General features: G+C 38.1%; 1 protein-coding gene across 1 annotated transcript; it reads left to right on the top strand.

The window, feature by feature from the left end:
* Positions 1 to 807: 807 nt before the first annotated feature.
* EMB2410 (embryo defective 2410) lies at positions 808 to 27,774 on the top strand. The gene is made up of 24 exons (XM_086602699.1): positions 808 to 953; positions 1,351 to 3,572; positions 3,789 to 3,987; positions 4,152 to 4,211; positions 5,625 to 5,729; positions 6,879 to 7,019; positions 7,654 to 7,716; positions 10,695 to 10,925; positions 11,031 to 11,114; positions 11,313 to 11,470; positions 11,556 to 12,084; positions 14,774 to 14,944; positions 15,158 to 15,217; positions 16,590 to 16,712; positions 17,387 to 17,662; positions 21,745 to 21,810; positions 22,026 to 22,157; positions 22,529 to 23,347; positions 23,471 to 23,751; positions 23,846 to 24,102; positions 25,178 to 25,416; positions 25,505 to 25,696; positions 26,514 to 26,786; positions 27,263 to 27,774. The coding sequence occupies exons 2-24, from the start codon at positions 1,450 to 1,452 to the stop codon at positions 27,407 to 27,409; spliced, it is 6,729 nt and encodes a 2,242-aa protein (XP_086458825.1). The 5' UTR covers positions 808 to 953; positions 1,351 to 1,449; the 3' UTR covers positions 27,410 to 27,774.
* Positions 27,775 to 27,965: the final 191 nt, after the last annotated feature.

Here is a 27,965-nt window from a genome sequence, read left to right as displayed (position 1 = left end):
TAGCTTGTATAATAGTTTTCTTAGATTTATGGGGATTTAGCGGCAAATTTTCGAATCAATAAATATTTTTATTGAAAATAAACCGAAATACGTTAATGAGCAGAGATTATGGTGCATAAGTAATTGAAAACTAAGGGATCAAATTGACATAGTCTCTTCACTTTGTGGGTTAGGATATTAATCCGTAATTTTCAAATAGAATTATCTTAAACTCGATCTAACTTGTATAATAGTTTTCTTAGATTTATGGTGATTTAGCGACAAATTTTCAAATAAAAATATATTTTTATTGAAAATAAACCGAAATACGTTAATGAGCAGCAATTATGGTGCATAAGTACTTAAAAACTAATTGATCAAATTGAGATAGCCTATTCACTTTGTAGTTTAGGATATTAATCTGTAATTTTTGAATGGAATTATCTCATTTTTTAAAGGTCTCTGCTTTAGTATATAGATAGTAGATATTAGAGTGCCACATAAGATAGAAAAAAAAGCTAACTCTCATATTAGAGTGCCACATAGGAGAGAGAAAATCCTTTTTTAAAGGTCTCTGCTTTAGTATATAGATAGTAGATAATAGATAAATAATAGTAGTATATGTTTCGCAATGAGAGTGTAGATTACTTCTTCTACATATGTCTTGTCTAAAAAAAACTGACGGGCCTATTCCTAACAGTTAAATGTGGTTATCAGTCGATGGCATTGCATCGGACCAGACCAAAAGCTCAACGGGCCTTTTGGATCGGCCCATTTGAAACTCTTAATATCGCTTCCCGCCACAAACAGAGCAGATATTTTATTGTATTTTAACAAGGGTATTGCAGTCTTTCACCCCAGAAAGAGAGGCGTGAGCTAGTGAGTCAAGAAAGCCATTCCCTTTCTCTCCACTCTCAATTCAAAAAAATTAAACGTTAATTCTTTCCATTTCTTGTTCGTTCTGATTTAACAAGGTTTGAATTTCCTCATTTATTATTATAATATTAAATTTATGTTTTTTATCTGTAATTTTGGTTAACAGTAATTTTTAGGGTTTGGTATAATGAAATGTTGATAAGTAGTTCAAATTATTAAATAAATGTTATTAAAAATTGAATAGGTTGTTTATTAGGTGACCCGCTTCTGGTTATCATTAAGAAACTATAGACTAAGAAGTAGGTTGGAAACGAAGCATGACAAAGTGTCTGACACAGAAAAATATCCATAATTGAGGCATATCAACGTACAATGTGTGTCCGTGTCGGATTATAATGATATCCTATAACAGTAGATATATTATTAACGTGTCCTGCGGTCAATTTGACTTCATGAAATTCTGTAACTGATTTATTTTTTTTTTTTTTTTTTGAGGTTTTGAATGTTTGGGAATCCTGTAATTTTCTGAAACCATAGGGGTCTGAGAATTTTTCTCAGTCCCCAACTGATGAGTGTGATTGCGGTGGTATGTAAATGAAGACAATGGGTATTGGATGTTTGGATAGTCCATTTCTAGGATTTCCGTTGAAAGGGTCTGTTAAGGGCAAAAAATATGGCAGTTCAACTTTTGCTGTCAGAGGAAACTCTGGATCCAGGACTTCTCAGAGGCCTGGTTGTTCGTATCAGAATCATGAGAAGTCGCCTGTGGTTTCATTTTCACAGTTTGGTAGGAGAAAGGTGGACTTCTTATTTAAAATTTCTAGGTCGAGAAGTAGATTGAAGACAAATTGTATCGAGGAGCGCTTCTCCCGAAGCAAAGCTCTGGTTGTTAGATCTATTGTTCCTCTGTGGAAGGAAGGCTTGCTGTTACTGAGATGCTCGATATTTGTTGCAGTGATTTCTGCAATAGGACTGTTGGTGTGGTACGGTAAAATGAAAGCCAAATGCTATGTGGAGGCCAAGCTTTTGCCATCTGTTTGCTCTGTTCTTACTGAATATCTCCAACGCAAAATTGATTTGGGTATGGTTCGAAGTGTTTCTCCTTTGAGTATCACATTGGAGTCGTGTTCTATCGGGCCGCATAATGAGGAGTTTTCATGTGGCGAGGTCCCCAGAATGAAAATCCGCGTCAGACCATTTGCTAGTCTGAAGAGGGGAAAAATTGTGATAGATGCAGTTTTGTCTCAGCCAACAGTATTAATTTCACAGAAGAATGATTTTACCTGGTTAGGGATCCCGGCATCTGATGCTACTTTTGAGAGGCACTCCTCCACTGAAGAAGGGATTGATTATCGAACCAAAACCAGTAGAGTTTCGAGGGAAGCAATGGCTGCTACCTGGGCAATAGAAAGGGATAAAGCAGCAAGAGAAGCTGCAGAGAATGGTTACATTGTTCCCCAACAAGGTTCCAGTTCTTTGGCGGATGAGGTGTGCAAGGAGGTTCCTAATCGTTATGGTGACCTGGCTAGCTCCCCTACATATTTTCATTTCGAGGAACAGATGCATTTGGGAGACCATCATTGCGTAGACTTAGGTGTTGAGCACAAACTGAAGCATGCAGACCTAGATAAATCATTTGTCAGGAAATATCCAAGTTCAGGGTCTAGCTTATGGTCTAGAATGATACCAGGTTCGGTAAGGCGTGGATTTAAGGGAAAGTCTAATGGGAAAGAGACCTCAGTGGCTGACTGCTCTGCTAAAAGAAGAATTCTTGAGAATAGTGCTGCAGCAGCACTTGCACATTTCCAGGGTCTATTCAGTGGGAAATTTAGTGACCCTTCAGAATGGGGACAACCATCTTCAGGTGGGAGCCATGTTGCCACTCAACTTGAGAGTCTAGTTGTGAAAAGTGATGGTCCTAGTAATGATGCAGTTGGTAATGACTTACATATAACATCTGATAACCAGTATGTGCCAACTGACATGATTGGACAAAAAAATTATGAGCAAGGAACTTATGACTCTGCTGTTGGGTACCTCCGCAACAAGGCAGAGGTTAACTTACCAAACAACTTGGAAAATGATCTTGGATGTGGAGACAGTGAACAAAGTCAAGATCTCATAGTGGACAAAGGAAATGATAGTTTCAGGTGTGAAGGTGAACCGAGTCTTCTGAACACTGATAAACAAAGTGCAGTAAGAATATTTGATGGCCAACTGCCATCAAGTGTCAGTCTTGCCGATTCAACAGAAACTGATGGCTACAGTACAAAGGATGGGGATATGGACGGAGTTCGTGTTCACAACACCAATTTTGAGTCTAGAGATAATTTTAACAGTCTACAGAACAAGGAGTCTCTTGATGAGAAGTCTGAGGGATGCAATGATTCCTCATCACAGGATGTTGCTTTGGTAAAGCAAAGGCCATGGTTAGTGATGCACCACTCACTTCGTATGTGGCCTTTAGGCCTTAAAGCGGGTTTATCCGGTTTCCACAGAAATGCCAGAGAGGTGTTATCTGAATATTTGGCCAGTCAAATTCAGAAAGTGAAATCGTGCATGAATCTGAGACTTGATGATCTTGTTGCTGAACTTGCTGAAGGTGTAGACCTTGTCCAGCCTGAAGGCATTGAGAAAATGCTTCCGGTCACACTGGATTCTGTTTATTTCACAGAAGGGACATTGATGCTACTTGGATATGGTGACCTAGAACCCAGGTCAGTGAGTCCTCCATGCATTATTTTTCTTACAAATAGAACAGCAAGGAAGGCTGAGCTTGATATAATTCTTGGTTATATCTTTTGTAATAGTCATGTATCAATGTTTTGTTGATAGCTTGTATTTTATGCAACTTACTAGTTGCTGAGGTTCATGTTGTGAGCAATGGGGATATATATTAAGACAATATATTCTTTTCTTTGCATATTTGATAGAGAGATGAATAATGTCAATGGACAAGTAAAGTTTCAAAATCACTATAGCCGTGTGCATGTCCTGCTGAGTGGGAATTGTAAGGGGTGGAGATCAGATATGACTGGCAAAGATGGTGGCTGGTTATCCACGGATGTGGTTGTAGACTGTGTTGAGCAGCAGTGGCGTGCCAACTTAAAAATCTCAAACCTCTTTGTTCCGGTAAGGTACTCAATATATTCTTTTTAGAGACTTTGATTTGTACTTTATAATTTTAAAAGTTTGCACAGTTATGTCTTTAAATTATGGAACCATCTATATGCTTGTTATGCCATCACTCATTTGTTTGCTAAATTTCCTGACAATTCCCTTTTTATTTCTTGCAGCTTTTCGAGAAGATCTTAGATATTCCCATCACATGGTCGAATGGGAGAGCTAGTGGTGAGGTGCTTTACGATCTTCAATCTGTTTGCTTTCTGATGTATTTGTTCATGTTTCTACAATTGATATCATATATTTTTGTTTAAGATATTATTATTCTTATTATTATTTGCTGAAAAACACCTTTTAAAGATTTCTGCTCATGGTATACATTGGGGCCATTGGAAGGGAGGGAAACCAAATAAACTTTAAAGACAAATTGGAACCTGTTGATAGTGATTGTGGCCTTGTGGGTATAGAAGCTCTTAGGACTTAGGAGTGTAAGGTGATTAGTAGTTTAGGGGCTACAGGGTCTGAAGACTTCATCTTTAGTTGTGGGTCCATCATTTCTTAGTAAAACATTCCGTGTTTTCACTTTTTTATTTTTATTCTTATTTTTTGTTTCTGTATTGGATTGAGAGTGAGATACTCTCACATTCTTGTAAAACTTGATGTTTATTTACTAAAGTTCCCAGCATTGCTGACAATGAAAACAAAATGAATTCTATCCACTTTAACTTATAGTTTTGATTTATATTATCAATTTAATCATGCACTTCGTGAATTCTTTTGTATTATTTGGGTGGCTGGGAACCTTGAAACCTTAAAAGATGCAGCTAAAAATCAAATTGTGAAAGAAAATAGTGTTACTTCTATTTGGGTGGCTAGTATTACTTTTATTTGGGCGACATGTGGTGTTGTTTGTATTAGCTTCTAAGCCTCTTGATTTTGTTTGCCAATTATATTATAATGTTACTTTAGCTTAAAGATTTTAACTGTTGAAAGTTTGAGTTCCTGGTTCTTTTTTGGTTGCAATTTTTAAGTAATTACAGAACGACTTTGTTCCCGTGAAAGAGAACTTAACTGCAATTTGTGATCTATTGATACTGTGAATATTTGAAATTCCTTCTAGTTTATACATTTCTTTTTTCAAATAAAAGGTCATAAGGATTTGCTGCAACTTTTCTCTATTCCATTCAAGTTACTTTATGGGTGATTTAACTTGAATAATGTAAAATCACCACTATTATGAAATGGATTCTATCCACTATTACGTATGGAAGTTAAATTAAATTACCAATTTCTTATGCACTTCATTCGATCGTTTGTATTAGTTAGGTGGCTGGGAACTTAAAATTTTTAATTGTTATTTAAGACCCGTTTTTTTGAAGGACAATAACGACTTTGTTCCCGTGAAAGAGAACTTAATTTCAATTTTGTGATCTATGGAGACTGAGTAATTGAAATTCCTTCTAGCTTATACATTATCTTGGTCCCAATCACAGGTCATAAGGATTTGTTGCTACTTTTCTCTACTCCATTCATGTCATTTTATTGGTGATTTTACTTTATTATTAATGTAAACAAAGAACTGTTTTTTTTTGCACATTTTGATCAGTTGGCCTTGTTATGTGAGATTTTGCCTTGTCTATTTGCAGATTCACATATGCATGTCCAGAGGTGAGACATTTCCGAATCTTCATGGACAACTTGATGTGAAGGGGTTAAACTTCCAGATTTTTGGCGCTCCATCGTGTTTTTCGGTACATCCCACATCCGCTGTCGTTATGAGACTCCTGATTTTTTCTTAGTCTTAAGAATGTGAGTTAGTCATAGTTAAACTGACAGCAAAGTGGCATGGCAATGAGAGCTTGCACAAAAAGGAAGCCTTCTTATAATACTACGACTACAAGTATATATAATATCTTTTTGATTGGTAAAATGAAATTGCTCGAGGCAAATATCATCTTATAACACATACAATTATATATTTAAGAGCAGCTTTAATGGAGACACCAATTCATATGCAAACACCAAATTCTTGAAAATTTGGTTAAAAAATATTTTTAGTGGTACGCCAATCAATCATCAACATAAAAAAATCAGCAACCCAAACACCAAATGGGCTCCAATTTGGTGTTTGGTTTGATGTTTTACCAAATGTATGAGGCAGCTTTTCAAAAACTGCACGGTTTACCAAGCATTGCTTGGGCCTGTGGGCTTCTATGGCACGGTGTTTAAAAAGCAGTGCGGGCTTACAGTTTTGGCTCACACGGTTTTTCAAAATGCCTGCACAAAGAGATGTGTTTACTGATATCACAATCAAAAGCGGTGTGGGCTTGTGGGCTATTTTGGAAACCATGTGGGCTGTGGGCTTTGTGTTGGGCCGTGCGGTTTTTCAAAAGCAGCGTCATTTGGTGTTGAAATTTTGATTTATGGACTCAAGATGTTTGGTGTTGAGTGATTTGGTGTTTGGTTTGATAGAAAGCTTTGCTGATTTTCAGCTTTCACCATTAAAGATGCTCTAAAGCATCTAAACTAGGTTGGCACCCTGAGCCTGCTCATTGTTCGTCATTCTACCTTGAGCAAAAATGACATCTTTAGCAATGAACTAAGGTTAGCGTAGAACAAGGGCCCAACTCAACTATTTTAAGAATCACCTTTTACTATAATTTAATCTGTCTCTGGGTGAGAATGGGTTTCTGAAGTTACACTTGTATGCACTTTTCCCCTTCCAATTGGACAGGCTAACTTTGGTGCTATGCTCCTTACCTTTAATCAGAGTATATCATTTTTGTGCGGTAGGATTTGTTTCCTTAAAATTTTCCCGACTGAAAAATGTCTTTTGTTGGCAACCGGTTCAATCTGTGGTGCCATTTTGTAATTATGTGGGTTATGCTATTACCTTGCAGGAAATGGAAGCGAGTTTATGTTTCCGTGGTCAAAGAATATTCCTGCACAATGCAAGTGGCTGGTTTGGTGACATTCCTTTGGAAGCCTCTGGAGATTTTGGGATTAATCTGGAGGATGGAGAGTTTCATCTGATGTGCCAGGTCTTATTCATTTACATTTTTTTCTTCGTAATTTCCTTTGGGTGTGTGATCTTTATTTTTGGTGTCAGAACAAGGCCATTTATCTTTTTGCTCCATCCTGGAGCTTTGTTGGAACTAATACACTTAGTTGCGCATAAAAAATTTGTTCATCTTGTCCTTTTTCTTTTATGGTTGATGATGGGTACATTAATTGTATTTTATTCCAACCAGAATTTACAGGACACCACCTATACAATCACTAATTGAGTGCTGCTAATGACAACTATTACCAACCACAACCTAGATTACAAAAAAAGGGGCCTCTCTACCCCCCCTAGAATTCAAATATCACGAGCCTGTGTTCATGAATTAAGGGACGGATAATATATTCTGAGAGATAGCTAGCCAAGGCTTATTAGATACCGAAGGAAGCCAGAATCGCACATGCAACTTTCCCTGCATGTGGCTCGTCCGTGATAACTTCTTTTTTTTCATTTGCGTGAACTCTCATTGAAGAATTTTTTGTAGCAAATGAAAATCAGCTATGCAATTTGATTTGTATTCTGATCAGCAGCCTTGTATTTTGTATTTATTTCTAGAAAGCTCTTTGTTATCTGTCATGTGTATTGATTTGTGTTTCATGCTTCTACTCCAGGTTCCCTGTGTTGAAGTGAATGCTCTAATGAAGACTTTCAAGATGAAGCCTTCGCTGTTTCCAGTATGTTAAAATCACATTTAAACTATTATGATTTGTGAAAATGGATACTTAGAACTGTAGCTCAGCTGAAGCAGATCTATGCTCTATATAACACCCGTCGATTACCAATATATACACCCATGCATACTAATTTTTTTACCGTTTCCATTCTGCCCATTCAGATGCTATTTTCACTTGGATACTTGTGTAATTTGGCTACTAAAGGTAGAGTGTCAGAGTTTGTTAATTAAGCTAAAAACAACCCCATCTTGCCTACAACTCCATCAATTTGAAAGTTTTTTTTTTGAATGATAGCTATGGGGTTAGGCAGACCCCTACCTGCATTCCTTAATCAAATCTTAGATTGTTCCTCTTATATCCTTCTCAATGATTTTAGACAATGGTTCTTCTAAAGGGGGTATAAAATACAAAAGAGTCTCAAGAGAGTCTTTAACACATTTTGCTAATAAATCTGCAGCCTTGTTGGTCTCCCTATAGCAGTTGTTGACACTACTATAACTAAGTTTCTACCTTTTGCTCCCGATAGATAGTACAATGTTCTGACAATACCATAGTGGTGTACCCAAGCCATTAAGTATACTCACAGCATTCATAGAGTCAAAGTATACCTGTACTTTGGTAATGCCATATTTCAGGCACCCATCTAGCCCCGCATCGATACCCATTAGCTCCTGTTGAAGTATAGACCTCTTTGAGTTAGAGCCCATGTAGGCAAAATGCACTGTACCATCTTCTTTTCTTGCTATACAACCCAATCCCATCAATTTGAAAGTGAATAAAACCCCCCATCATCCAATTTTAATATCTTTGTACTTTTGTCTTAATGAATGCTTATGACGTTATATATTGGGACAATTTGTATATGATTTTGAAGTCTTTCACTTTGATCGTCGGGATTTAAGATGAAGATGCAGTAGTATACCATCTCACTTAAAATCATTGCCATGTTGAAATCAACTCCATAAGTCCATGCACAAGCATGGCCCCACCACAAAACCGGTTTTGACTTGATAATTCTTGCATGATCTGTAGGTTACAATTGGATTTCATTGTTTAATTTATTTTTGTACTTAAACCCAACAACAAAATTAATGATTTTTACATCAATTTCATCTGCGTTTATGTGAATGGTTTGCCGCTATGGTGTGAATTTTTGAAGACTCGTATGCCAAAAGGACAGACCAGTGCTTTTGCAAACACATAACAGTTTAAAATTTTTACCACTAATGTATCAACTAAGCTTGAAACTCACTTCCAACAAATATAAAATTCAAGGAAGTGAAGCAACCAATAGCTTCTTTATACTTTTAACCCAAGACTCCAAAATTCAACGTAGAAAATTACATTTGGTTTTATGGGTCTTGTTGATGTCATGCGAATGAAGTTTATGCAAGATGGGTAGTTTTTGGCTAGAGGAAGAAGATGGAGAGTTAGCAGTTGGAATGATTTGGATGGAGAGTTCATCTGTTGGATTAAATGATTAATGTCATTTATAATGTCAAGATGATGGCACATGTCCACCACACTTACATGGGGTGGACCACTTACTGGCGTACTTGTAAATACAATGCTTGTCTAATTTGGTATTGAGAAGTCACGGGAGTTAATTTCATAATTTTACAAGGGAAAGGGTAGTTGGGTCATTTTTTGTTACTTGACCAAAAAGTTGACTGCCAACCATAGTTGACTTGGATGTGCTGTGAATTTTGGATGGTGTGTGTGTGTGTGGGGTTTCAGTTTCTGTTCTTTGGGTAAAAATATGGAAACTTCTTCATTTGTTTTCCTAGAACTTTTGAGTTTGATAGGTAGAAATATTAAAATGAGCTGGTATATTGTGAGGATGACAAGGACACACAGATATATCCTCAGTACAAGTAAGCTATTATAATTTATAAGTAGGGGTGTTAATGGATATCCGTTTAACTGGAACCAGAACCAGAACCGGAACTGCAAAAAAAAAATCGTGGTCGTGGTTCTATTTTTAAGAACCATTTAGAAGTTGGTACTAAAAAGAACCGAACCACTTAGAACCAAAACAGTGTGGTTTGGACCAGAACTGAATGTTATCGCACTTTAGCATACAAATTTAGAAATAAAGTATATAACAAATTAAAACATCCAATTATATTTTATAAAATTCTATTTTGTTAGCGTAATATGTAATTTTCATGGTATTGGACATTATAAATAATTTAAATGTATAGCTAACAACCTTAATGATGTAAGTGCCTTCTAGCTTAGTTGGTAAAACCTTTGGGTGATGATACCAGAGGTCTGGGTTCGAACCCCGCTACACACTATTGAGTTACTGATCTCTTTAAAAACAGGCTTGCCCACACATTTTTGCCTACCAAAAAAAAAAACAACCTTAATGATACGGTTTTACTTCAGATACTGCTGAGTGAAATAATTACTTATACCGATTTTTGAAAATTGACCCATCTGCCCGGTATTTCTGTGTATTTGGTACACATTTTCATAATAAAAACAATAAAAATGTGTGTGTAGACTATAGGGTGAATCTCTTATGAACCGGAACTGCTGGTTACGGGTAAGGTTCTACAATTTTAAGAACCACTAAGAATCAGAACTGGAACCACAAAATTAAATGGTTCTTGGTTCTAACTTCACTAGGAACCGGACCATTGACACTCCTAATTATAAGCACTTCATTTTGATGTATTATAAAGTCTGAACATCCCTTCTCTGGGCACCTTCAAGCCCTTGTAATACACCTTTTTAGTGTATTGCTTGGTCCCTCACAAGTATTTCGACTTTTGACTTCATAGGTTCAGAGGTCCTTGTTTTCCATGTAAGCAAATATTAGGTTTCATAATACCTTGCAGTTAAATTTTAATTTTTCTTCAAGTCCTTTTAAAGTTTATGATGCATTGATTTGTGACTTTTGCTTCATCTCTATAGTACAAGATTTTTCTTGCTTTAGTTTATATATAATTACTTTTTTCTATTGACTGCAGTTGGCTGGCTCAATAACTGCTGTATTTAACTGTCAAGGTCCCCTGGATGCTCCTATTTTTGTTGGAAGTGGAGTTGTTTCTAGAAAAACAGTTCATTCATTTTCTAACATCCCTGCATCTTCCGCGTCTGAAGCAATGATGAAAAGCAAAGAAGCTGGAGCAGTGGCAGCATTTGACCGTATTCCATTTTCATATGTGTCGGCCAATTTCACATTTAACACTGATAACAATGTAAATTTTCACCTATGTTGCTACATTGTGATGTTTGTATGTTTAAAGTAGTCATTGTTCAATCTCTACTGCCTTCTTCCCTGAAAGTCATACTATGAGTTACAGGTTGCAGATTTGTATGGAATTAGAGCAACTCTCTTGGATGGTGGTGAAATTCGAGGTGCAGGAAATGCATGGATCTGCCCTGAGGTAATGCGAGTGAAGCAAATGTGTTCTTGTAAATGGAAGTACCTTGTATATGTTAAGTTTGTGCTTATATGTTTTTAATATTTACTCTGTTGATAGGTTTTTCTATTGGTGTTGGTTTTGTCTCTCACCTTATCTTTTAAATTGTTACACTACAGAGTAACCAAAACTTCATCACTGTTCCTTTTGCATTTGAAACAGGGTGAAGTGGATGAGACAGCAATGGATGTGAATTTTTCTGGTAATTTGGGCTTTGACAAAGTTATGTATCGATATCTACCAAGTGAAATTCAAGTGATGCCATTCAAACTAGGTGAACTAAATGGAGAAACTAAGCTTTCTGGCTCCCTTCTAAGACCGTAAGATTCTGAGGCCTATTATTACAGTTGTTGGTTAGACTTTGTAGTTCTATTTGCTTAAACTCTATGTACTTTTTTTCTGTAGGAGATTTGATATAAAGTGGGCTGCACCAAAAGCTGAAGGGTCATTCAGTGATGCACGTGGGGATATGATTATTTCACATGATTCCATTACAGTCAATTCATCGTCAGTTGCTTTCGACTTGTACACGAAAGTTCAGACATCTTATCCAGATGAGTACTGGTCTAAAGGAGAAGATTCTGATGTAATGGCTGCTGTGCCCTTAGTTGTTGACGGAGTTGAACTGGATTTGCGGATGCGTGGTTTTGAGTTTTTCAGCTTGGCGTCTTCTTATTCATTGGATTCTCCAAGGCCTATGCATCTGAAAGCTACTGGAAGGGTCAAGTTTCATGGGACAGTTGTGAAGTCGTCTGGTAACATTGATGCAGGCGTGCTTGACCCAGAAAAAGATTTGCTACGGACGCAGAAAACTGATTATAACCAGAAAAGTAGTCTTGTCGGGGATGTTGCAATTTCAGGTATCAAACTAAATCAGCTGATGCTAGCACCACAGTTGGTTGGATCCTTGAGCATTTCACACGAGAGTATAAAGGTAAGAGAAGCATGCATAGAACATATGATTAAAGTTCCATTCTTAAGGATTTCTCTATACTGGTTACTTGTGTTTTTCTTTCTCCTGCAAAAAATAGGTTTATCGAACATAAAACAATAGATAAATAAAGAGGATTCTAAGAACTATAACCAAAGTATCTCCTATACACGTACAGGCAAGCATACATTACTGGTGGTGGTCTAATACAGCTACTGAAAATGTTGTTCTAGACATTATATTTGCAAGATCCCATTTTTTTTCCATCTAAAATTCTACCAATGCTGAATTTTTTGTATTATTTAAGCTAATTAAAGGCCACCTGCTTCCCCAATTACTACTAAGAGCAAGTCCAAGGGGGGTGCTATATGGGCTGCTAAAGGCCATATAGCACCCCAAACACCAAATGACCATTCCAATGGGGCTGCTAGAAGGGTCTTAAATTTGGCTGGTGTGATAAACCCAGCCAAATTTGTGGCCTTGTCTAGCAGTTGCCTTAAGTTTCGGGAGACAGACGGCACAATTTCTGCCGTCCGTGTGTTAAATTTCGACGGACGGCAGAAATTGTGCCGTCTGTCCCATAAATTTGGACTTGTGTGTGCAGCTAATGGACAGATGGCAGAAATTGTGCTGTCCGTATCTCTTTAGCACTTCAAAGTTTAACAAGTCCATTGGAATGGTTTTTTATTTTTTGGGCAGCCCAATTTGGCTGGGCAGCCAAATATGCTAAAAATCCTATGTGGCGGTATTATAGCAGCCCTCCATTAGACTTGCTCTATTAAAACGGTGTTAATTGTGCAGGGTGTTAATTGTTTATGTTATATTGTATAGTAAAGAAGAAGTGCATTAGTAAATGGTAATCAGTGTTCTAAAAAACGGCCTAGGCGGCCGTCTAGGCGGTGCCTAGCCGTATTGTATTTCACTCTAATCGGTTGATAAAACGGTGGACCGTTTAATCGGGCCTAGGCGGTGGATTAATCGGCCTAGGTGGGGCTGGACGGTTTAGAAGGTCCAGTTTGTTTTTTTCTATGTTGCATGGGTACGCCTATTATTTCGGCGTGTCCCGTGTCATGTCGACACCGACACTGACACCGACGCAACACAGATTCGCATTCGAATCTATTTTCAGTTTCAAAGAAAAAAAAAAGAAGATTAAGAAAGAAGGAAGATTAAGAAAGAAGGAAGAAAACGAGAAATGGAGTAGACTGATCTGAATTCCTCGAGTGGTGGTGGATTGATGTGGTCGGCTGTGACCATCTTCTTCTATGGCCGGCGGCTGCAACCCTAATCTAAGATCTAGGGTTTGTTTCTTTTAATAAGGGATGTGGGCTTTTAATCAAGGATGTGGGCTTGGGCTATTTTGTTTCTTTTTTCCATAGATACTTAGATATGATTAAATTGGGCTTTTAATAAGCAATGTGGACTTGGGCTTTTTTGGAATGGTTATATTCAAGATCTAAACTTAGCAAAAACTGTTTTAAATGGCTAATGGGCTTTATCAAAATCTATATATAACCTGTTCTATCCAGAGAAAAATAAATAAATTATACATATATATTGAAATAATTATATATATATATTTATTTAAATATATAATTAATTAAATAAAACCGCCTAGCCCGTCTAGGTGCCGCCTAGAAGGCCTAGGCGTTAGGTGCTCCCCTACCGTCCGACTACCGCCTAGCGTTTTTTAGAACATTGATGGTAATATACTGTATGAATAGTGATTTGGAACGATTATCAATAGATGTCACTGGCAATGTATGAGGAAGGCACCTTGCTCTAGTAGACTGGGAATCCATGAGTTACAGCGCAATAGATTCATCTCTCCTCAACAGAAGTTCACAGTTGCTGAAAGAAGCTCTTGGTCACGGCTGAAAGAAGCTCTTTTTCGTGGCGGGTTTGGTGTCATTTTATTCTAGAGTCAGGGGTTTCTTGGGTTTGTCCGGTTTCGGTGACAATGTTATTAGCCTCATGGGACTTGAGAGTCCACTATGGGAAGGGGAGACGACTTTGGAGCATGTTGCCTTTTGCGATTCTGTGGGGCATTTGGTTGGAGAGGAATCAGAGACACTTTGAGGGAACAACAACGCCTATGGAGAAAGTTGTGTTGGCAATCAAAGCTCTTTTGTGTTTCTGGTCAAAAGAAGCTCTTGGTCACAGCGATTGGAATTTCCGGAAGGAGCTTGGCAACTTGCTAGCCATTACTGAAAGGAGAACTGGCAATAGACTAGGTGTTTTGTCACGAAAGAAACAACTCTGGTTATCAGAGAGGGTGGAGCGCTTGTGCTCTTTGGGAGATTCAGGGAATACTGGAGATAATCATGGTAAGATTCACTGTTTGTGGTGAATATTGGAGGGAGATCTAATTCAAATGGGAAGTGAACTCAAGTAACCATTAGTCCCAATTCAAATAAGGGTCGAATAAGGGATACTTCGTATATGCTCGAGCTTCGTTGGTCTAACTAAACTAGGATCATACCACATTAAGATAATCCTATGTCAAAGACATCTGTAGCTGTCACACTTGCTACAGTCTCCATCGGTCATAACTTAATGCGTGTGCATAATGCTACTATATTATATACTCCAACATGAACACATATTTATTGATTTTTATTCTTCTATGTTGTTAAATGTTCACATTAGAGGGTATGTTTCTGACCTTTTCAGTCTTTTTTGTGCTATGAAGTTGGATGCCATGGGTAGACCAGATGAAAGTTTAGCACTTGAAGTTGTTGGACCGTTACGGCCTACAAAGGATCAAAATTTGCAAAACAAGACAATGTTGTCTTTTTCACTTCAAAAGGGACAATTAAAGGCTAACATTTGTTACCAACCACAGTGTTCAGCTAATATTGAGGTACTTTATCATAGTAATTGTTTTACATGAGCGTTATTCAGCCATCAGTTAATCATGTAACTCTAAGAGTCTTCTATTATCTGTTTTTGGAATCTTCATTGTTTTATTTGGATATCTGTATTGAGAACTTAAATCTCCTTTGTCTTTTTTTTTTTTTGGATATCTGTACCGCAAACTTAACTATCCTTTCTCTTTCTCTCTTCGTTTGGGTAGGTCCGCCATTTACCGCTCGATGAATTGGAGCTAGCTTCATTGCGGGGCACAATACAACGGGTGAGATCATGACATTTATCCAATGTGTGAACTGTGAAGTTGATGTTTAAATTTTCTTGATAACCCTTTTACACAGTGAGTTGTTCAGTCAACTAGTTTTTCAATATGAAACTGTTATTTGTGATCCTATTAGTTTTTACTTCCAAATTTGCATGCCTATGAGAAATTTGTGTCAAATAGAGTCTGTAAAGATCAAGCACTACTTTTTTTGAATGTGTTTGTCTGTAGTCCAATCAGTGGATCACATGTTCTTGAATATATTGCATGCCACAAATTCTTTGTATACCCTTTTAGATATTACTAAGAAATCAATATTATTAATGACAAATGTTAAAGACTATAAGATGGAAGGAACCTTTACACTAATCATAAGCTAGCGAGATGAACCAAGTTATTTACAAGTTGTACCCACGTACAAGATTATATACGTCATTCATCAACGAGCTTTTAAAAGCAATATTTGGATTTTATAATCACAAAAAGCATCCTGTTTGAGACATTTGAAGTCGGTTGGGAATATCGACAGAAAAACAGCAATATTTGTCTATTGTCTTATACGTCTCTTACTTTTATTCTTTATTCTTTATTTGTTTTTTTGTTTTTTAATTTTTTAAATTTTTTATGATTGAATGGGTGAGTTTCTGACGTGGTTTGCACCAGGTCTGTTGTAAACTTGTAATAACACCCATAGCGTTTACCTAACAGTTACCTGAGACCAAGCATAAAGGGAAAAAAACAAAAATCAAAATCAAAATTAAATTGTCCCTTCACTTCAGTGTATGCTCAAATTCCTCATGTAGATGAGAAAGCCTGAAACCTTGAATAGGATGGAGCTCGTTCATATTAGAAAACAAATAGTAGAATCAAAGGGTCCCAGTTGGACATGACTCATGAGGAGGGGTTATGAGATAGTGAATAATTTTTCTTGTAATTTTTTAATTCTTAATTTTATATTATTTTGAATATTAAATTAAATTCATTTTTTAAAATTTGGTCACAAAAACAGTTTATTATTACTGCCCCCATGCAAATAAGGTGAGGATGTCATTCAAAGTTGGCTGGTGTGAACCAGATGGATCTAGTGGGTTTTTTTCGTGCCATACAAACATGATGAAAACATGTTTATGACTCCATTGCATATGAGAACAGTAGTTTGGGTGCTTGTCCCTACACAAAATTACTGTCTCTGGGAAATTTGAACACTCACAGCGATTTTCTGCATGTTATATCCTGGAATGTGTTCTCAATGCAACATGTTGTGCTTCTGTCATTGAACTTGTGAATCGTCTTTGAATCAGAATCCGTCTCACCAACTCCAACTGCTTGTTGCATGTATTTCTAGCTTTTAATATTTCAAACATGGTAATTACAGGCAGAACTGCAACTCAACCTTCAGAAAAGGAGAGGTCATGGATTACTATCAGTTCTTCGTCCAAAGTTCAGTGGTTTGCTTGGCGAAGCTCTTGATGTGTCTGCTCGATGGAGTGGGGATGTTGTGAGTACCCATCATAATACTTGTTGTTTGGCTAGCCGTCTCTTTTCTTCTTGTTTTACCCTTTAATAAAATCATAATCTTCTGTATTACCTACTTTGGCTTTATTTTCTTATGATTTCTAAGCACGAGTTATTAAATTTCAATAAATGACTATGCTGGAGATGCTATAAATTATTATACATCTGAAAATTAGCAGTTAATATGAACTACCGGTAGCTGCTCGGTTCAACACATGTGAAACTTGAGATGCATGAGGATTACAGTTATTAGAGTATGATGAACTTTGACCCAGATTTATTACAAAGATTGTTCTTAACAAGGACATCTTGAGCTGAAAACAAATTCAGTCCGTAGTCAACCACCAATCCGCCATCGTCTGAAATTGACATCAATAGCCAGGTGATAGTTGAAGAGAGAGATAAAGCACAAAGCAGTTACATGTCCATCCCCTTCGCATTTGACAAATCGTATTATATCCTCCCGCCTAAACAATATATCTTTGAACCGTGACATTATCTAGACTCTGATTGTGGCTTCCTTTTCCATTCACTTTCTTCCATGATATATTGTTTTGCTCAATGTTATTCAATCTTTACGTTTTAGCTGCATTAGGGGTGACAATTTTGTTTTATTTTAGGCTGCATTACTTAAACTGATTGTCCTATGATTACCAGATTACTGTTGAAAAGACGGTTCTAGAACAAACCAATAGTAGGTATGAGCTCCAAGGTGAATATGTATTACCTGGTACACGGGATCGACACTCTGCTGATAAGCAGAGATGTGGTTTGTTGGAGAGGGCAATGGCTGGGCAGTTGGGTAGTGTGATATCATCCATGGGAAGGTGGCGAATGAGACTGGAGGTTCCTAGAGCTGAAGTTTCCGAGATGCTTCCACTTGCGCGACTTCTTTCTCGGAGCACGGATCCTGATGTCCGCTCTAGATCAAAGGTAACATTTGCATCAGTCTGTGGCGTTGGATTCATAGTTTAATTTGATTGCTGAGTCCGCGAGTCTATCCTCGTCAACTCCATGATGGGGAGTATTAATCAAGTGCTGAAATATAAAGATATAGAAGTGTTGTTCATGAAGATATATAACATATGAATGCTTACTTATGTATGTGTATGTTGGATCTTCTAATCCAAAGACTTAGATGCTCCCAGCATTTGATGAGGGTGCTCTTGTAATGTTGGCCCTCTTTTTCATGGCTAGTATTACTCTGTAGGTTTTTAACATCTGTGGTACCATAAAAATGATTCCAGCAAGGAGACTCGGGAGTTTAATATTTTCCCTGTGTGTTGTGTCTGAACAATTGCCCCCCCACCCCCAAATAATTAACAAGACTTATTAGTTGCAAAGTATATGCTACAAAATACTTGGTTCTTGATTTTGAGAAAAGGGATCCATTTTTGAATGTTTCCAAGTGAAAATCCTGAAGCAGTTTACATTTTTTGGTAGCTTTGTTTCATTTAGAACACCGCTGGTTAAATTCATTCATTATAGAAACATTGACAAGAAAAATATGAGTTTCAAGTTGATGTGATGTATCTTTGTCGCGGAAGCAAGAACAATAGATACACAATGTATAAAGATACCCAAAACTAGGGTTTAATGAATAAAAACGAATTCTCTTAATTCAATAATAATAATCAAGTCTGAAAATCTTAAGGTTTACATCTGCTTATATAGAGAACTAGTTAACAAATCCTAATCATAATAGAACTTGGGAAACTAAAATAGAAGCTAGTCTAATTCTAATTAACTAAGGATTCAAAATAGAAGTAGAATAAAAGATAAACTCTAGCTGTAACATTATGCATGTGCTGTGCTCATGATAATCTATTAGAGGCCCCTCGCGATCAATCCCCAAACTTGAGAAGAGCTCGCCCTCGAGATTAAGTCCTTGTATTTCGGTAGAAAGTAGGATCCATGAGTTGAAATGTAGCATCGAAATCCAAGAATTTTCTCGAGAATGGACGGTCACACCACTTCACCAAATAACGATCATAAGTACTGGCGAAGTCGTAGTAGTAGAAACATCAATGACCGGTTTCAATCCGATCAGTAGCGAAAGAGGGAACAACACTATGATCTGGTGGGGAATAGGTGGAATACTATTGCCAACAAAAGGAGTGAGATCCGCTACATTATGAGTGCGAGATATACGCATCTCGGGAGGGAGGTCCAATTCATAAGCATTTTCTCCATGACGGGCGACAATGGGAAATGGGCCAAAACGTCGCATCATCAACTTGTGAGATGAAGGCCGACGTTCTTTTCTCAAATAAACCATCACCAAATCACCAACCTCGAAAGTCACCAAGCGCTTGTGTTTGTCTGCATTAGTCTTATACATGGCATAAGATTTCTCCAAACGCTTCTTGACATCCTCATGAATAAGGTGAATCCGGGAAGCAAATTCCTCTGCAGATGCACAAACGGGAACAGTCGATGGAATAAGAGCAAGATCAAGAACAGTAAGAGGAGTTATTCCAGTTACAATCATGAAAGGAGAAAGGCACTCAGAGAGCGGTTGATGAGTTATTATAAGCAAACTCGCTTGTGTTAGAACAAACTCCCAAGATTTGGGATTATCATCAATCAAACACCTCAATAGGTCACCCAAACTACGATTTACAACCTCGATGCGCCCATCATGCGGGGTGGAAAGTCAGAGAAAATTGGAGCTTACTCTTAAAAAGCTTCCATAATGTTTTCCAAAAATAGCTAGTAAATTTGACATCTCTGTCAGAAGTGATAGTGCGAGGTAAACCATGCAAACGAACAATCTCACGGAAGTATAAATGAGCAACCTGTGCAGCATCTGTAGTACGAGTGCAGGGAATGAAATGAGCCATTTTTGAGAAACGATCCACAACCACAAAAATAGAATCCTTTCCGTGTGTAGAACGTGGTAAACCCAACACAAAATCCATGGAGACATCAACCCAAGGTTTGTCGGGAATCGGAAGTGGAGTATACAAACCAGCATTAGTGTGCTTACCTTTCGCTGTCTGGCACACATAACATCGCTCAATAAACCGGTTAATATCTCTACGCATAGTAGGCCAAAAGTACTTCTCCCTGATAGAGGCAATGGTCTTTATGATCCCAAAGTGACCACTTAACCCCCCAAATTCTGGTGGGCGTGACCATGAGGATTGGGCCTGAAAGCACGTTGTGGTCGGCCGTGGGCCTGGTCTGGATAAGCCCGCAGTTGGTTATAAGGTGCAAAATTAGAACCTGGTCCAGTGCTAGTAGCATATTGGGCTTGGTCAGTAGAAGCCCAATTTGGGGTTTCAATCTCACGAACAGACATAGAAAGAAAAGGCCTTCTTCCCCGACGAACTAGCTGTGGAAGACGATCTGCCTTTGGAGCAAAAGCTTGATCTGTGAGGTAAGCTTGCTGATTTTCTTGGCGACCTCCTTGATTGCGCTGATGGTGGTGGTTGTCAACTTGATTTGGAGGAACCAAATTCGGAATTTGGCGGTGGTGAGTTCTTAAATCTTCTCTCTCTCCTTCAAAATCAAGATTTTTGTTGTTGTAAGTGCTGTGATTTATCTCTCTAACTCCGTGGGTGTGGTAGGGAGTTTGAATTCCACGAATTGGAGATGGTGGGTTCGATATGCTGCGATTGTGGGGGTCTGCAGCAGCCACCCATTGAGCAATACGTTCCGTATCACTAGAAATTGGGGGTGAATGTGGTCTAGAAGGTGCGCGTGGCTACGTTGGCGAGGTGCTGGAGGGTCACGCATACATCGACAGCGGAACTGGAACTATGCAAACTGTGACCACTAGGGGCATCGTCTTCATCCCTTGGCACGAAGTTGTTCTTCAACAGTTGCGATGCGCCGATAATCAGGTACGAAGTTGCGACAACATCTCCTTAATCTCTCATAATTCCATCTTGCTACCTTGTAGTGCTTCTTCTACACGATGTAGTCGTGTATTTACTGCTGGTGGTCGTCCGCGTCCTCTTCGTTGAGTGGCCATGACGAGCAAACCAGGAAAAAAAAACCTAAAAATCTGATACCAATTTGATGTATCTTTGTCGCGGAAGCAAGAACAATAGATACACAATGTATAAAGATACCCAAAACTAGGGTTTAATGAATAAAAACGAATTCTTTTAATTCAATAATAATAATCAAGTCTGAAAATCTTAAGGTTTACATCTGCTTATATAGAGAACTAGTTAACAAATCCTAATCATAATAGAACTTGGGAAACTAAAATAGAAGCTAGTCTAATTCTAATTAACTAAGGATTCAAAATAGAAGTAGAATAAAAGATAAACTCTAGCTGTAGCATTATGCATGTGCTGTGCTCATGATAATCTATTGCGTCCTCGCATCATGATGTTACTAATCATAACGATTGAACCTATACTGCTCTTTGTAAGAAACGTTTTACCTTTTGATGCTCTATCATGTGAGTCCTACTTCATCAAATTATGTACCTAGAGACAGAGGCTCTGCCCTTCCCGGTAAGATCCATTTTCTCTTTTATATGGGCAGGGTAATATGATATAAGAAGTAGGTGTGGAGTTGCTTTGTTCCATTGGCTCCCTCTCTCTGGTCCTCTCACTCTCCCTGGGGTTTTGAGGGTGTGTTTCTAGGTTCACTAAGAGCTCGAGTCCTCCACCTATTTCAGCTTCTTATCAGTTATAAAGTGAATCCCCTTTCCACCTCCTCTACTAGGGAGCATGATTGGATTTGTGATGTGTACAGTAGTGGGAACTGGTAAGGGTCCAGGATGGATAACCTTTTTCATGATAGAGTGCAAATCCCAAGGCTCAGCACTCCCCACTACAAAAGTCTTTACTCCTGTTTAATTTGAGTAATCGTTTATTGAGCCAAAACATTATGGTTGAAAACCTGGTGGGCTGGGCACCAGTAATTTGATTAGTTATGCTTGTGACCAGTATTTTTATGTTATCTGTTAATGCTCTTGATCAAGATACATGATTGCTTTGTTTGTTTCTTACATATCGCATACTCGATTGTGATTTTCTCTCCACTAATTGCAGGACCTTTTTATACGAAGCCTGCAATCTGTAGGGATATGTGCTGAGAGTCTTACAGGCCTACTTGAGGTAATTTCTTGATTTAGATGCAGTTTTGTGTGTCTAAAAAAACTATGGAAGATCCCTAAATCTTTTGGCTTATGTAACCACATCAGCGGCGTTTTTCATTACTTAGTTCTTTGTGGATAGCGTGCAACACAAGAACTGCAGTTGAGGGGGAAAATGTGATTGGTTTTAATTTAGTTTCTTTTGACTGAAGTACTGACTTAGCTATCAAGTTTCAGGTTATACGAAGGCATGTTACGCCATTAGATGAAGTTATCCTTGAGGACATAAGTCTTCCAGGTTTGGCTGAATTAAAAGGTCACTGGCATGGATCTCTTGATGCGAGTGGTGGAGGCAATGGGGATACTATGGTAATCCTCTATAAAACCCTGATTAACTACAATGTCATTTGAGGAAAATAGAATGGCAGTTTTTTCTTGATTAACCATGTTGCAAGTACCATGATATATGGTTAACAGTCTAAACGATCACAATATTTGAAGTATTGCCAAAATCATCATGACTAGATACCTGTTTGCAGCAGATCCTCCTTTTCAGCTAGCTTACTAGACTAAAAATACATATCCAAATCTCAAAGTTTAAAAGCACCAAACTTTTGGCCATTATACATAAAACCCTATTTTTTTTTTCATATTTGTCTTTTGTACCAGTTTTCCTACACATGTTTTGTGTAGGTTGTGTTTTCAAGTAGTTGACTTGACATTGTTGTCTGTTTGTACAGGCAGATTTTGACTTCCAAGGGGAGGATTGGGAGTGGGGGGCTTACAAAACTCAGCGTGTTCTTGCAGTTGGTGCCTACAGCAACAATGATGGTTTGCGTCTTGAGAAAATCTTCATCCAAAAAGATAACGCCACCGTCCATGCAGATGGAACCTTGTTGGGGCCGAAAAGCAACCTTCATTTTGCTGTTCTGAATTTCCCTATTGGTCTTGTTCCTACACTGGTGCAGGTCATTGAATCATCGGCAACTGATGCTTTACATTCGCTGCGACAAGCTTTGACACCCATTAAGGGTATATTGCACATGGAAGGGGACCTTAGAGGAACTATAGCAAAGCCAGAATGTGATGTGCAAGTAAGGCTACTGGATGGTGCTATTGGTGGAGTTGATCTTGGGCGAGCTGAAATTGTGGCTTCCTTAACCTCAACCAGCCGTTTTCTTTTCAAAGCAAACTTTGAACCTGTTATTCAAAGTGGTCATGTACACATTCAAGGAAGTGTTCCTGTAAGTAATATCCAAAATGGCATCTTAGAGGAAGAAGATAGGGAAGTTGATAAAGGAAAAGCTTTATGGATCCCTGGTTGGGCAAAGGGGAGAGTCTCGGTTGATGAATCTAATGAAAAGAAGGTATCTAGAGAGAGAAGTGAAGAAGGTTGGGATGTTCATTTGGCAGAAAGTCTCAAAGGATTGAACTGGAACATACTGGATGCAGGAGAAGTTAGGGTTGATGCAGATGTTAAAGATGGGGGAATGATGTTGTTGACAGCGTTGTGTCCGTATGGCGACTGGCTTCATGGTAATGCTGACATTATGCTCCAGGTAGTTCCCCATTGGTGCTTAAATTACCTTATTCGAAATATAATGCATTACACCTTTTACATTATGAATGGGATTCGGGAAGGTTAACACTTTGTGAGATGCTGGTTAATTTGAATGTAATAGGTCAGAGGCACAGTTGAACAACCAATGCTGGATGGATCTGCATCATTCCACCGGGCATCTATATCCACAGATGTACTTCGGAAGCCTCTAACGAACTTTGGGGGTACTGTACATGTAAGATCCAATAAATTGTGCATCAGTTCTTTGGAAGGCAGAGTGAGCAGAAGGGGAAAACTACATGTAAAGGGGAACTTGCCTTTCAAAACCAGTGAAGCAACTTCCGCTGATAAAATTGATTTAAAATGTGAGGTTTTGGAAGTGAGGGCAAAGAATATCTTAAGGTAGATTTTCTTTCCATGATATAAAGTTTTAATTCTAGTTTCATAATTCACCCTTATCACTTGAGGTCTGATTGAGATTTGACTTGAATCCCAGTGGCCAAGTTGATAGTCAGGTGCAAATAACTGGTTCTATATTGCAACCAAACATTTCTGGAATGATTAAATTGAGCCGTGGAGAAGCATACCTACCTCATGATAAAGGTAATGGTGCTGCTATGATTAATAGACTGGCATCAAACCGCCCCAACCTTTCTGCTGCTGGTTATGGCCGAATGACTGGTCCAGGATATGTTTCACGGTTTTTCAGTTCAGAACCTGCTACTTCACATGCCAAATTTCCTCAGCCCTCAGGTACTTAACACACTCAACAGCCACAATGAGTTCTCTTGTGTATATGAAATCTAATCAAATTTATATTTTAAAAACATTTCTCTCTGTAGGAGTTCAACTCTGGTTTGAGCTCAGATATTGACTATGTTATTGTAGTTGTATTTCATAGTTGAGGAGCGATAGAGCCACTTTAGAACCACTCTACACAATGTTTTAAGGGCCAATTTTTTGTGGAGATAACATCCTCACTATGAAGATCATCCTCACGAAAAGTCAGCTCGTTTGAATAAGTATAACATCGGCAAAATTTGTGTTCAAGTTTTAAGAATTAATCTAATGTCAATTTTTTTTTTTTTGCTCGGTAAAAGTGATATTCCATTAATAAAAGAAAAGTAGGCTGAGAAGGCCTACATTACAAGAGAACAACCGAAAAATAAATATTTACAAGTGATGAAACAAAACATAAGAAGAAAAAAAACAAAAAAACACTGATATGCACCGTCATCCCATGTCTAAAAACATAATACGATCCCATCTAGCAACAAAATACTCAAAGAAGCATCCTCTAAACTCTTTGAAGACTTTAGACCACCGAAATAAGAAAGCTTTTATTGAGAGAATTGTCTTCTTACGCGAAATAGAGATGCCATTAAAGTGACAACGGTTACGCTCTAGCCAAATCTAATGTCAAATTTTTTTAACTCTTTTAATATGGCTAGACATATTGAAGTGATGATCCTCCCCCAAGGAGGTGATCCCATAAAATACATTAGCCCTTAATTTGTAGTGTAGGTTCATGTTTTCGACGGGAGTGGACATTGGAGTGGTTTTAAGGGAGTGGCTTTATCCTACTAGCTGGCTAGGCAACATAGAGTTTGTTCAAGTACTTGATGTTTTTTGATAATGCTAAGGGCCTGTAAGCTATTGTGAACAGTTTTTATGAGAAGCTTCTGATGAGTGGTGTCACATTCAAGTGCTAAGCATGTTGAAGAAATCAGGCACTTAGTTCATTTGTTGTTACACAGGAAGTGGGGACTTGAACAAATGAACCTTCTCAGTTTTTTTTGCAAGTCGTAATTACTTTGAGTTCTTTCAGGCGAACGAGCTGTAGTCGAAGAGAAAGTGGAGCAAGTAAATGGTAAGCCGAAAATTGATGTCCGCCTCACTGATCTGAAACTTCTTCTTGGGCCAGAATTGAGGATAGTATATCCTTTGATTCTCAACTTTGCTGTCAGTGGGGAGCTTGAGCTAAATGGTGTGGCTCATCCCAAATGGATAAAACCAAAAGGTGTTTTAGCTTTTGACAACGGCGATGTGAATCTTGTTGCGACCCAGGTAAGATCAAGTTTTTTTGTTTACTTTTGTCGCTTAGTATCTATTGTGCTCTGCGTAATTTGTGTTGGTACCATTTTATCAAATTCAGGTGAGGCTTAAAAGGGAGCATTTAAACATAGCCAAATTTGAGCCTGATCTCGGATTAGATCCATCACTCGACTTGGCGTTGGTTGGATCTGAGTGGCAATTAAGGATCCAAGGTCGAGCAAGTAATTGGCAGGACAATTTGGTGGTTACTTCAACACGCTCTGTGGAGCAGGATGTATTGTCACCTACTGAGGTACAAGTTGTAACTAGACATGTAGATCGACCAGTTTTCATTCTAGTATGAACAGAGCCTTTAGTAAAATCCTGGAGGTTTATTACAAAATTATGACCTTATATCAATTCCTTCCACATCCTTTACATTCACCCTTCCTCTCGTCTTTACAACTTGTATGGAGTCATGATTCTTCAGCAATGCTTTTATATTTTATCTGAAAACAATTCTTTGAAAAGGTAAGCTTGTGTATTTTTATTATTACTTACAAGTATGATAATATTGGATGATTGGGTTGTACATGTTTGTCCATCACGGGGCACATGTTTCATGCTCACGTCAAAGCTCTGGACCATGTGGAGCATAAGACGTGTACCACACATTGTGATCAAAGTTTGTTTGGTTGTCGTCTGTCCCTATATTTATATTTCTCAAAATTTACCCTCATCCGTGAACATCTCTCTCTCTCTCTCCAACACATTACTTTTAGGTATGGCTGTATGGCTAACATGCTAGAGTAGAGGTTACGGATAATGTGCTAGTCTAGATGTTGACGTTTTGTGAAAATTTACGAAGCATGCGACCCAACTTTTGTGGAGTAAATAATTGATAAGCGAGAAGCTTAAAGATTTCATACACATAGTACTTAGATACTGCTGCTTATTGCGATTTGGGTAGATAAAGTGATTTGAAATCCCTTTTCATGCTCCTATAGTTGGCTTATGCACTTAGCAGAGTAGCTAAGCTGATTTTAGATGCATGTGTGTGTATGTGTGTGCCTATGTATGTGTATGTGAGTCTGGAATTACTTTATTCTAAGACGGCCCTGCATGCACAGGCTGCTAGAATGTTTGAGTCTCAACTGGCGGAGTCAATATTGGAAGGTGATGGCCAGCTTGCATTTAAAAAGCTTGCAACTGCAACACTGGAGACCTTGATGCCTAGAATAGAGGGGAAGGGGGAGTTTGGACATGCTCGGTGGAGGCTTGTATATGCACCCCAGATCCCTAGCCTGCTCTCACTTGACCCAACTGTGGATCCTCTCAAATCACTGGCAAATAATATCTCTTCTGGCACTGAAGTTGAAGTCCAGCTTGGGAAGCGTCTCCAGGTAATCTAAATGCATTTTCTTTTCTTTAGTTGAAATTCTCTTGGATGAAGCTTCATTTTTTTTTGATCAGCTGATGTGCCACCCCTTGTATATGTGGAAATAGGTATTCGGAAAGTAAGATTATAATTTGAACAAAGAGTCCATCATTGAAAGTGGAATTCCATATACTTGTGTGAGTCGAGATGTAAATGAGTATTTGTCAGGATGTAGATAGTATCCACGGGGGAATCAAACATGTAAGAATCGTCAGCCTGGGATCTCATTAGGATGTCCCTGTACAGTGGGTTCACTGGATTTTTTTGTGAGTAGGACAATAATTATAATCAGCCAAACAGATGGATTATCTAAGCATGCAACAGTTTCCCCTGTGACAACCTGGTTACCCATAAAATGGACAGTAATAAGCGCTTTCTCATTCATTTTGTTTTTAGTTTCTGAGGCATAGTTATCTTAAGACCGCATTTTTGTGTTATCAGGCCTCAATGGTTAGACAGATGAAAGATTCAGAAATGGCAACTCAGTGGACTTTAATTTATCAGCTCACAAGTCGCCTACGGGTGCTCCTTCAGTCTGCTCCTTCAAAACGTCTGCTATTCGAGTATTCTGCTACATCCCAGGATTGATCCAGGGACTAAGCTCACGCGACTGAACTTTACATTGGAGAAGATAATTCCAAGTAGACTAGAGTAGGACTATCATATGGGCATGTTTCCTAGTAGACTAGAGTAGGACTATCATCATTAATATAATATGTCATATATCATATATCATATGGGCATTAACATCTCCAATGCCATATTTTTAAATGTAAAGTAGATGGTGTATATAGCTAATTTAGGAACATTCTTTTGCTCACACAAGTGGAGCAGTTTGTAAAGTTCCAATTCAGCCAATGTTCAAGTGTATAACTGTTGTAAGCCTGGTACAAATTTTGCCAATATATGATTAATGAATACCAAACTAACCAAAGCAAGCCGCTTTTTTCTCATTTGAACGTATTTCTCGTCCTTGACATTTTTGGCCCATGTAAACCAGGAAGATCTATATAGTAGCAAAGCCTTCGCATTGATCAACATAAAACGTACTATTTAACATTTTAACTGATATGTCATCACATTATAGTCCTTTCTGTGCTCGCTTTCTGTGCTCGCCTCTCGCCTCTTAAAGGTTCAATAATCA

Source organism: Coptis chinensis, chromosome 3, assembly GCF_015680905.1.
Source record: "Coptis chinensis isolate HL-2020 chromosome 3, ASM1568090v1, whole genome shotgun sequence".
Classification (NCBI taxonomy): domain Eukaryota; kingdom Viridiplantae; phylum Streptophyta; class Magnoliopsida; order Ranunculales; family Ranunculaceae; genus Coptis; species Coptis chinensis.
The sequence above is the reverse complement of the archived record's forward strand: the minus strand, read 5'-3'. Positions and strand labels throughout refer to the sequence as shown.

Bases quoted from the DNA above. Each gene is read 5' to 3' on its own strand.
- EMB2410 (XM_086602699.1), top strand. From the start codon at position 1,450: ATGAAGACAATGGGTATTGGATGTTTGGATAGTCCATTTCTAGGATTT. The intron at 22,158-22,528 runs GTAATCCTCTAT...CTGTTTGTACAG, and splicing joins GAGGCAATGGGGATACTATG to GCAGATTTTGACTTCCAAGG. The intron at 24,103-25,177 runs GTACTTAACACA...GAGTTCTTTCAG, and splicing joins CAAATTTCCTCAGCCCTCAG to GCGAACGAGCTGTAGTCGAA.